Genomic DNA, 12,696 nt, shown 5'->3' on the forward strand with positions numbered 1-12,696 from the left:
GATATTTAACTCTATATTGTTAGCGAAAAGACTTGGAGTTGATGTCGCAAGATAACAAGAGGTTGCTCAAACCAAGAGCAAGTTACCCCTTTACAAAATATAACAAAATAGTTTGTCATTGGATCAAGGAACTTAGAATGCCAGATGATCATTCTTCAAATTTGACAAGATGTTCAAATATTAAAAAAGGTAGTATTCACGGTATGAAAAGTCATGATTATCATGTATTCATAGAGACATTATTCTTTATTTCATTCAGCTCATTGCCAATTCATATGTTAAATCATCTAATAGAAATTAGTCACTTTCTGAAAAAATTGGGCTCAACGACATTAAAGAAGGATTCACCAAGAAGGTTGGAAGAAAATATTCCACTAAATCTTTGTAAATTGGAAAGTCATAGATTCTTAGATTCAATGGAAGATTTTCCTATTCATATTCCATATGAAGCATGGCTTGGCGGATCAGTGCGATCACTATATCCTCATATCCATTATAGGTTTATTCTCATTTTGAATAATCTTTTATTCATTTATTTGTATACATTTATGGGAAATCAAAACGTTATGTAAACAATAAAGTTAGAGTAGAAGAATCAATTTGTGTAGTTTACTTGCATGGTGAGAAAACATACTTTTGTTCTCATTATTTCAAAAACTTCATGTTGTCACCCAACAATTTTACGAATGAAACACAATGGAAAAGTGAAACATGTCACTCAACATTATCAAAGTTTTGACAAGTTGGTCATCACGTAGACAAAGAGTTGGCTTATTGGTTAGCTGATGTTGAATTCAACTTTGTTCATGTTCATCTATTCATTAATTGCACTAAAGTTAAATTGTACCTTGAATATGTTCTAATCTCATCCTGTAAAACCTAATCAAAAAAATTTCTATACTTACTAATTGTATTCATATTTAACAACTCATTCCTTGTGGCTGAGCAAGTACTTGAAGGAAGTGTTTATGCTCAAATAAACTTATAGTTTCCTTATTGGTCCAAATATCAAATATGTATGATCCCATTAATTAAACAAACAATTTTTATGAAAGTTGTAGTAACTCTTTATTGTGACATATTTGTAGGTTTATAACCAACCATTAAGTCCCACACATAAAGAGTTAAGGGATTTAGCCCATGAGATGTGTTAAAGAATGACATACATACTTTGTCAATAGGTACAAGTTTCACACTAATGTATGATCCAAAGGAAAGAAGACAATTAATTGCGGAATGTACGCCAAGGGGCTTACAAAGGGTGATTATCATGATTTTTAGGATAATTCATTAAATATATGAGTTAAAGTACAACACTTGTACTTCTCTAAAGAGAGTAATTGTTTTTTGTTGTAAATGACTTGATCCTTCTAGAAGTGGTACCAGAATGGATCCTAGGTATAATATTGTTTAACTTCAAATGAGTTTAAGATATTGACCATTTGATCCATTCATTCTAGCAAATAATGTTAAACAAGTTTATTATGTCTCATATCCAATATTTTGAAAAATGTGGTTTGTGTGTTACAATATAAACCAAACCTAGAGGTCACATTAAGTCAAATGAGATGGAAGAAGATATTGAATTATATGGTTTTATATAGTTTGATTGCTATAATGTCATCTAGATGCCTACCTCATTCCGATAAAGGGAAGAGGACAACAAAACCAAGAAGGAAGTCATGTTATATTTTAAAGGTTCCTCTAGTAATACCATCCACATCTACCCCAACTCCACCAGATGTTAGGTTAGCATATAGGACACCTACTCAGGAATCATCTCCTGCTCTTGTACCGATGCCATCACCATCCATAGTGAACTTGCTCTGGTACCTACACCATGCCCTATTGTGGTACCCACACCACACCCTACTATGGTTCCCACACCATTTGCATCAATACTATAGCCTTCTCATACAGGACAATCCCCTTGTTGTGGCACTTTTGCACACTCCTTGTATATCTTCCTCAATCTTTGTACCCTCTCCTGATATTTCCAATACATCATATGCTCTTAATTCAATTGTTGATGAAGTTGACTCTCCTTTCCATGATTGACAGTTGATTGAACCTTATGGTCAAGGATAATACTCGATTATCTTAAAAGCTAATTTGTATTAGATTACTTGTTTTACTTTGGCTTCATTTTTTAACGACTTTTTTGTATTCATATTTAGGTCCATTCCTTAATAATTTCTAAAGCCTTGGTCATCATGAGGAGCAATACCTTTAAACGACAAAGATCCTTTATGGCAGCTATTTAAAGTAAAACGTCATCAAACTTATTTTCATTGTATATTTGTATATGTTAAGACAAATGCAAAAATAGAGTCCACTACTATTATACTTTAAACCATGCATATTGTATTGTTAAGATTATTTGAACTTGATTTATTGTTATCCACGAAGGTTAAGTGAAAACTTGAGCATGAAACTCAAATTGAAAAAAGAAAAATCAAAATCAAACCATTTTGTAGGCTATATGAGATATTTAGAGAGTGAACCGTTGACTTAAAAAAGTTAATTGCATTATCTTTCCTCAATTAATGTAACCCAATAACTATATTTTTATTCATATTTTTCATAGCAAAAAGATTTTTCACATATTAGAGAGGGAGAGAGAAATGGACCATTTCTAGCTCTTTAGAATTCAATTTGAATTCAAATTGTATAAATAACATTTGTTATATTTCACAACAAAGAATTGAGGACTATTTGAAGGTGAAGAATAAGTGGACTTTGCGTAACAAAAATTTCCCACTTACATAACTTATAATCAAAACCCTAATCTACCTGGAGAGTGATCTAGTTATTTTACCTTAGTTGGCATTAAACAAAGATAAAAATTGATAGTTGAAATAATTAGTTTAAACCATATTGGATGAGGAAAAAGATTAATTTTACACTAATGATTTGGAGTTATGATGCAAAAAAAGTTTTGTTGATGTTTTCGTCCGAATTTAACAAAAAAACTGAAGCTAAAAATCTAACTTGAATTTATATTTTTTTGCAAATGAAATTAAAATTGTGTAGGCTACATTACTAAAATAATAAATAACATAACAGAAAACATACCAATATCATGAAGTCATTTTTATTAACTCTTCACCTTCATTATTCAAGTTTTTCTTGTTTCTGATAACCCTCCAATTCTACTTTTACCTAGAACAAATTGATCTCTCTTCTCTATCCAATATCACGAATGCCTTTCACAAATTTTGTCCAAGAAGAACAACAATTCACAAAAGTTGTGAAATTGGTAATATATAGATGATGTTTATGGAAACGGGACATGTCAACTCTGATATTAGATTACCAAAGGTTGATGAACAAAGAATTTGAATTCTCTATTAAATTTTAAATTTTTAGTGTTATTTTTTTAATATGTTCTTAAAATATATCAATATAAACTGATTTTATTAATATTTTTAAAATACTAATTAAAATCAGTATATTTTGAAGATGTAACATAATGACAACACTAATAAACCGACATAACTTGGACTCGAAAAAAAAACAAACAACATTGATTATAATGGAATCTTATTATCTCATAAATTGTACTATATTATTATAATGTAGTTCCAAGTTCCAAGTGATGCTCACCATGATGAAGCAGAAAGGTATAATCATCTAATCTAAAGCACAGTAGTCATGGTCCACCAATATGAGCATTACAGATCTAAGAACATGTATAAAAGCTATTGATTAACAAATTAAGAAAGATAAAGGACTAAAGCTACATATGTCGGTATTTATTCCAGGGTTTTGATGCTCTAAGCTACCTAAACGTGAAGTGATAATTAACTAGAGCTTGGTCCAAAAACTAAAAAGAAAAAAGATAAAAATAAATAACATGGTGTATGAAACTACTACAACACCAGTTTCTCATTCTTAATGAGAGGACTCTAATTAAAGTGCTGATAAATTCAAGATTCCCTGCTTCTTTTCTTTAGCTAAAAAATTATATATTGAATTCAGTGTAATTAATTGCAGATATAAGTTTTTTATCACGAGTCATGGGATTTGTATCTTCAATATTAATAATATTCCTGATACTTTATAAAACAAACAGCGTATACAATATAAAAAAAAAAAAAAAAATATTTCTCTAAAATGATATTATAAGAGAACTAAGATTCATCCATTGAAGAAGAAGAAGAAGAAGAAGAATGATGATAAGTAATCGAAGCAAATAGATGTCTTATATTATTATTGCATGTTTTTCAGAAGAAGAAAAAATGAACAGTGAGTGTGACAGTGAGTCCAAAATGGCGCCCTTAACACAAGAAATGCTGTATGTAGACTTTTTCAGGCAGTGTTTGTTCATTATTGAGAATGATCTTTGGGAAGTGATGATCTATGGAAAAACTGAAGGAACTGGACAAGGCTAAGAATAGAATCCAAGGAAAAGATGGATATTAATAAATTAACAAAGCACATATTGGCATTGGTGGAATAACAGTGTAAAGAAGCAGAGAGAGAGAGAGAGAGAGCTAGCTAGGGTTTCAAGGAGCATCTATTCTATAGTCAAGACAAAACTCTGAGTTTATTTATCTCTCCAGTTTCTCCCCTTCAATATATTCAACTATATATTAATATTAATATTAATATATAATATATAATATATAATATATAATATATAGTATATTACTTACCTCAAAGTTTTGATTTTACATGCACCCTTTTATTTGTCTAGTGCCATTGGCACTATAGGGAGAGGCTTTAACTCTTGCTAGCTCTTGAGGTCTGTTTGTTCTGGTTGTTGCCTCGAAAAGGAACCTTTTTTTTTTTTTCCAGAGCAGCGCACGTGTGACCCAACACCCAATGCTCATCTCTGCCACCATAATACTAGTAAACCCTAATCACAGAGAGACAGACAAAACATAGTGAAGCCCATAACCCCCACCATTCCCCTTATTCCTAGAAATGCATGAATTTAACTGTCCAACATCTGTTACTGTCTAAGAGTTATCAACTTAATAATAAAATAGTCTAAGCATTTAATTAGCTGCAGCAGCGATACAAGGGGTGGTCTTCTAGTACTAGAATGCTTAAAAGACGGAGAAAAATATGTTATTCATGAGACATGGTTGTAATGATGGTGCTAATGTGTGTTTGGATGTAATGATGGTGTTAGTATGAGAGTGGTAATGATGGCGGAGTTAGTTTTCTAAGTACAAGAGGCTAATTATTGTGTCCAAGACTTTTTCTTCATGTAGATAAAATTTAGAATGATAATTTATGTTTTACTGTGGGGTTATTCGTGTTTTTAGATCATGTTTTAGAATCTGAATCTAGGTTCGGAGTCCTAGAAAAACCACTCCAAACAGTTAAAAAGGCAGAAATCAAAGAAAAATTGAAAAGAAAACGGAAAACCGTTCTCTTTTCCTACTTCCTGCAGAGATTGACTGATAAATTATCAGACAAGATACTGGAATTGCAGCAAAAACATCAAGAGAGAGAGAAAAATGCACATGATATAGCTGCTGCTGCTGCTGCTTCGTCTCGAAGCAACGACATACACACTAATTAGCGAGAATTTAGATATGTAATAATGATGAAACCCCACCGAAAATTTGATGAATTTATACATCCTTTCTGCAACTCAAAAACACCGATCAAAGGCTTTAATTAACAGTAATTAAACTAAGTTATAATTAAGCAAGAAGGAGAATGAACAGTGAAGATCATAAAGAGAGAGTCGAAATTGAAAAGAAGAAGAGAGACATGAACAAAAATAAAAGAAGAAAAAAAGAAGAAAACAAAGATAATCGAAAACCCCATGAAAGTGAAACATTTTTGTTAAAAAGGGGGGCGAGCAGTGCCACCCCAATAACCCTCAGCAGGTAATTGAACCGAATTGAGAAGATTCTGCGGAACTCCATGGAAGAGAGAAGAACTGTTAGGATCTCCCACAAGCTGTTGCGGCTGTTGCTGCTGCTGCGATTGCGATTGTTGCTGTGTCCCTGCAATTCCCGGCGACCCTAATCCTCCGGTGCCCGGAACCGGTACCGGAGCTTCCTCTTCCTCTAAGGGTAGTCTCTCATAAGCAGCATTACCAAATGAAGCAGCCATGATAACAACGGGACCTGAAGCCACAAGGGGTCCCACCACGCTTCCACCTACTACCTGTCCCTGTCCGCCAGCAAGGTAAATGGCTAGTCCTGAAGCGGCAGGCGGAGCCGGCGGCGGCAGAAATGAACCGGAAAGGGATAGAATCTCGAACCTTCCGTGAAGGGTCACAACGGCACCAGGGGAAGCTGGCTGCCGGAGGGTCACGTTGGTGACGGTGCCGCTGCCGCTGAGAACACAGACACCACGCTGTCGCCGCCTGGCGAAGGCGGTGACGCTCTCCATGATGTCGCAGCCGTTGGCGATTTCCATAACATGGGATCGGAGAGCGTTGGCACTGTCCCTTGTGATGATAATGGGTGGTTTGGGCTTGTTTTTGGAACCTGCAGGTCTTCCTCTCGGCCTTCTCGCCATTTCACTTCCACCTCCATCTCCGGACCCTGGTTCCTGGCCTTCTCCGCCGGCGTGAGGGGGTGTGGAGGAGCCACCTCCAGCACCGGCGTTCTCGTCGCGATCCCGCTTCTGGCCGCGGCCATTGGCAGCTTCATCCTCGGTGTTTTGGTGGTTGTGGTGGGGCTGAAATTGGTGGTGAGGGTGTAAGTGAAGATCTCTAGTGAGAAAAGGGGGAGGGAGAGGACGTCCTTGTGCTGCTACAGGATCCATTTATGAGAACCCTAGATTTTGAGGCCTTCTGCAACACAAAAGGTTGAACCCAATTGAAAAGATTGGAAATTTAGATCTAGAAGGTGGTGTTGGTGTTGGTGTTGGTGTTCTCTCTTTTGTGGGGGCTTGTTTGGTTTTGTTTGGGTTGTTTCCTTTTGGGTGTTGGGAGCATGCTACTTACTTACCTTGAACACAAAAGGAAAGAGAAGAAATTTAAGGTTGTTTGCAAAACCCCACCAAAAATTGAGCTGAAAAAGGCACCATTTAGTGATTATGATCTGTATGAGTAGAGAGGCTTGGTTAATTTGATGATTGGCATGTGAAGCTAAGGTAGCTTTATGGGAGTAAGGGAGAGGTAGTTCAGGGTTTGGAGGGAATAAGGTAATAAAGAGTGTCCTAAGAAAGGGAAAAGAGAAACAAGTTGTGTTGGGTTAATATGGAAGATGGTGTTTGATATTTCTATTTATTTTTTTTTTTTCCCTTTTGAAACCTGATTTGGGTTAGGGTTAGGTCGAAGGAATCGGATCGATGATGGATGATGGGTTAGATATTGGTAAGAAAGACAGCGTGCGCATGGGCGGTGTTTGTGGGTCCCACACTTCTCTCTGAGGGCCCCACTTTATTCAAGACTTCCATGCTTTGTTTCCTCTCTATGTCCCTTTCTCTTTCTTAACCCAAGTTTGTATGTGTAAGTTCCTTCTCTATCCAAAAAAAGCCTGCAAATAAGAACACACTCTGTCCTTAACTCATTGGCCTCCATAATCCTTAATCTTAAGCTCTTTTCCTGTTATCTCTCTGACCATCTTCACTTTCAGTCAGCCACTCTCACTCTCACTTTGCCTTTGGAACTCATTATTGCTTCCTTCCCACAATCACTATTCTTCAAACTTCTCCCATGTCCCTTCCTTCTATACTTTCTTCTTACATAATAACAATAACTTTTTATCATTTTATATAAACAATATTCAATATCTCAACATTTTTGAATACCAGACATTCATTCTATGTGTTTCATCCTCAAAAACATATATCTTTTCGATGGATTTTTATTATTGTTAGTTTCTCCACGAAACTAATAAAATTGTATTAAAAAGTTGATAATCATTGATTCTGAATAAAAAACCAGGTACTAGGTGTTTCATATGATTTCTAGAAGTACGATCTCTTCATGTATTGCTCTTGCGTAACTTTATGTTGTTAATCATGAAATAATAAGAAGATTCTGTTCATGCTATAATGTAACAGTTAATAATATAGCAACTAGTAGAAAACAAATGTCACAAAAATAGATTTAGTTATGATAAGATTTGTTGAATGTTTATTTTATATTTTTTTTTTTCATATTCCAACCAAACATCTATATTTTAAAGGAGTCCTTTATAGTCAATATTATATATATATAAAAGTTATAGAGTTTTTGAAAAATAGTAGTACTTACCAATAAAAGAATATACTTGAATTCAACTTCTCTTTTTGACTGTTTCAAACTCACTGTTAAATGTAAAGAAAAATATGAAGTCAAAGAAAACCGTCTTCAACCATATCAGATAAAAAAACACATTTTGACCGTGTAATGGCAAAACGCATAATTTAAAATTGAAGTCATTCATTACAAAGTTATGATTTTAATGTATTTTTCATAAATATTATTACTTTGACCTTAAAATTATAAGGCGTTTCCTACGGGTTAAACTTTGTATTCACATTGTAAATAGTTTTTACAGATCAAATTTATAATAAACAATGTTAGCATGTATGACCATTTTATTAGATAATTATCTCAATTAAATTATTTAATTATGGATGGTTAAAAATATTTTATGTATTGAAACTCATAAATTGTTGTAATTCATTTACATCAATAAAACACTTAACAATTAAAAAATATACAAAAAAGTCAATCATTTGTTAATTGTCCTTCACCAAACAAAATATACAAAAAATGGCAACGAACAAAACCTCGATTAGGTTAAATTTTATTATTTAATTATGATAAATAATATTCCTCCATGCGAAAGAAAATACATTACAAAACATTCCAAAAGGTTGGATCCTTGAAACTACTTGATTATATTTATTAAAAACTCCCTCATTCTTTAACTTTTAATTTCTTTTTAGTTTTATTCTCTTAAACAATTTCAATTGATAGTCAATTAAGAAGATTACAGGTTAATGGTCAAACCTAATAGGTCCGGTATAATAAACAAATTGGGTTAAATTTGGATACTGATGAAATACACGACAAAAGTGTAGTAAGAAATAAATTAATTAATTAAAAGATATAAAACTATATTATATATATATATATATATATATATATATATATATATATATATATATATATATATATATATATATATCATAGTGGTAAAGTTTAACTTAAACACAGGCACAAATCAATTATTTCATTGGAAACATTCTTATCTCTACTTATCTTTGACTTTTCTTTCTTAACATCTGGAAAAACGAATAGTAAGTTATCTTCCTTCCCTATTAGATTAACAAGTTATTTAATTTTATTATTATTTTTATATTAAATATTATATATAACACTAGTAACTCATAGTATTACTTATATATATTATTTATCTAAGCAACTATCAAATGTTAAAATTCAGAGAGCACATGTGATACATAAAATAATATTTTATTATTGTGTAAAAGAATTACCCTAGAACAATAATGATGTAGTTAAAAAATTCCTAATACATTGCTTAAATAAATTAATTACCATAATCTTATAAAAAAATTACACACCTTTAAATAATTTATGCAAAAATTTAATATATTAGTAAAAGGAATTAAATAAATATTTAACTCACTTTTTTAAATCATAAAATTGATGACATATATTAATTATAAATACATATGCTTTAATAGTTTATTTAATTAAGAACATAGTATTCCATAATTAGTTTCAATAGAAAAATTATACAACTTTGACCAAGGTTTATAATCAACTTACCTTAAAAATGAACTAAACAATCTTATACTATGTTCATCCATATATCTATATGTTGAAGTAAATAATTTATTCATTCCTTTCCGTCATCACTTTTAAGAAATGTTCAATATTTATTGTGAAAATCTTAATGTTTAAGTGTTTATTCAACGTGGAATATTATAGCCTCAAAACATACAAAAGAAATTGAACTCCAAAATCTGTTTATAAATTTAAGTCAATTAACGTTTTGAACAACACTTTCGTAAGTCATGCAATTGTACATTTTTTTTTATAATAAAAACTTACAAAGATCTAGGAAAATTTGAGCTGATCAGTTTAGATGAATTTTAAATTAATTGACCCAAGACTCAAATCAATTTTACTTTTAAAATTTTAAGAAAAGACTGGCTTTAAAACATTAGCCATAAAAATTAAAAGAGAAAGAAACAAACCTATATTTAGACTAACCTTAAAGGATAAAAAAAATAAAAGAAGCTATAAAATAAAATTATAGTATGATTCCTTTCAAGTATTTCATGTATATATATATATTAGACTTCTTTTGAAATATTAGCATTATGATTTGTTACAATACTTAGTTTATTTAACAATCCACATAAATTTCGTTTAGCAATCTTCTAGATAAAATAATTTCTCATACATTGAATATCAATGATTCTTTATCCTAACTTGATGTAAGAAATCTTAAATATTGTCTTTCTTCACTTGATATCTTTATTTATCTCACTTGGTGTATCACTGAAATATAATATCTTTTCAAATCTAACCATTAAGTTATACCTCTTTGTTTCATTCTATCTTTCTATATTGTTTAGTTCATTTTCCTCTTTATAAAATAAGGTTTGTATTTGTTTGTATATTATAAATTGATTTTATCTCTAGTTGATATCTAGTTAATATATGACTGTCAACACATTTCCTTTCCACCAAAATATATATATCTCAAATATGAAATTATATTAATGAGTAATTCAATAACAATTTAATAATAAATAATAATAATTAATAGATTCAACAAATAATAAATTTTATTAAATTAAATTCAAATTTATAACTTTAATATCATAATTAAAAAATAAACTTTAAACCTAGTTCAATCTTTTAACTAGTTTATAACATAAATATTTTACCTACGAAATTAACATTATTTGTAATCAATGTATTATCTCTTATGTAATTGTTGTAAGGAAAAAGAGAAAAGAAAAGCAAAACGAGAAAAAAAAAAGCTTTTTGATACAAACTAAAATCACAAATATATAACACTCTCCTTTATATATATTATTAATAAAAACAATAAAAATTAGATTTAATACATTACTATTATTTAAAGAAAACTAATAAAGTCAATTGAATGAATTAATTGTATTTAAATATATGATTATATTAAAAAAGTGTTGTATTAAAAAACGATGAAAGAAGGAATATTTTATTTATGATTATGAAAAATGTGAAAGAGACAGGTGGGTCTATGGGAAATTGGAGAAGGGACCATCACCTAAATTAAGGTGGTTGTGAAGACTCATGAAAGTGCCTTTAACTATATATTTTTTTTTATTTCTTTCTTTCTTTTTTTTTTGTTTGGAGATTCTAAGTTTGTAGGCTCCACTTTCTTACGTGTCCTTTCCCCACCCTCAAACTCACCCATTTCTTATTTTTAACTTTTTATTTCATCTAAATAAATCTTCTTTTAGTTATAAAAATTAATTTCACTTCTTATGGACATAAAATAAATTTTTATTAATATTTAACATATATTTTTAATATTTTATTAAACTCCTCACACACATACTCCCACTTGGGTCAACAATCTCACATGTATCTTTTCTTAATTCACTCTTAGACCAAGTCTCTACTTAAAATTAATTTCAATGAGCTTTAATTCTTAATTTTCAATCAAGTCTTATTCCTTTAGGTAGTTTAGTTAAATTCATATCTATATTATATTTCTATTTTCTTATAAACATCTTTATAATATACAAATTACAACCTAAATGAGTCATATAGTTCGCAATATAATATATATTATACTAGCTTTTATGTCATATAATAATATGAATCATAGGACAAACAAGTCCATGTATATTAGTTATTGCAATAAAAACAACACGAGTTATTAAAAATTAATTATAATAGTAATTTTTAAATGAAAAGTAACTATTAAATTCATAAAAAATCATATATATAATTGAAAATAAACATCAATTAGAAATAAGACCAATTTATAATATATATATATATATATATATATATATATATATATATATATATATATAAAAGTAGGAGATAAACTTCAACTTATAAGTTGATTTTGTAGGTTAAGTTAAATTTAAAAAGTCTACTTCTTAACATATTTTATTAGTTTTATAATATTGAAGTTTTTTAATAGAAGTAGTTATCATTTTTTATTACAATAATTATTATTTATAATGGATAATTTCTTTATAAATCACTCAAATTTGTTATATTCATAAAAATAAAAAGAAATATGTGCATAAAATCATTCCTCTCTCTCTATATATGTATATATATGATGTGACAAGTATATTTATGAGTGATACATTGCATGCTTAAGAGGGATGAGGGCCACCTGATGAAAGATGCAGATGTCAGGCACCGTTGGATGGTTGGCCCACTTATCATGCTGAAACGCAACCTTCCAACTTATTGCACGTGCATGCATCATACTTTCTGCACATACAGAAACTTAGTATGTTTTTGGGTTATCATCTCAAATTTTCGGAAATAAGATTAAAAAACTAAAAAAATTGTATAGGTTATATTGAAGGGATTATGGAGATGACTTTTCATAATTAGTAACTTCGAAATTTAATCAATTACAAAAAAAATGGAAGATTGATGAAAATTATATTTTTTTATTTTAATATATTATTTTCTTAACCGATGACTTTGGATTGGATTTTAATTTAAAAATTAAGAATCTTAAAAAATTAATTGAAATATAATTATATGTTTAGAGTCAATTAATCATCTAA

At 30.2% G+C, this 12,696-nt stretch overlaps 1 protein-coding gene across 1 annotated transcript; it reads right to left on the reverse strand.

Annotated features, from left to right (window-relative positions):
* Positions 1-5,610: 5,610 nt before the first annotated feature.
* LOC106779438 (AT-hook motif nuclear-localized protein 22) lies at positions 5,611-7,182 on the reverse strand. The gene has a single exon (XM_014667538.2). The coding sequence runs from the start codon at positions 6,736-6,738 to the stop codon at positions 5,806-5,808; it is 933 nt and encodes a 310-aa protein (XP_014523024.1). The 5' UTR covers positions 6,739-7,182; the 3' UTR covers positions 5,611-5,805.
* Positions 7,183-12,696: the final 5,514 nt, after the last annotated feature.

Source organism: Vigna radiata, unplaced genomic scaffold (assembly GCF_000741045.1).
Source record: "Vigna radiata var. radiata cultivar VC1973A unplaced genomic scaffold, Vradiata_ver6 scaffold_281, whole genome shotgun sequence".
Classification (NCBI taxonomy): Eukaryota; Viridiplantae; Streptophyta; class Magnoliopsida; order Fabales; family Fabaceae; genus Vigna; species Vigna radiata.

Bases quoted from the DNA above. Each gene is read 5' to 3' on its own strand.
- LOC106779438 (XM_014667538.2), bottom strand. From the start codon at position 6,738: ATGGATCCTGTAGCAGCACAAGGACGTCCTCTCCCTCCCCCTTTTCTC.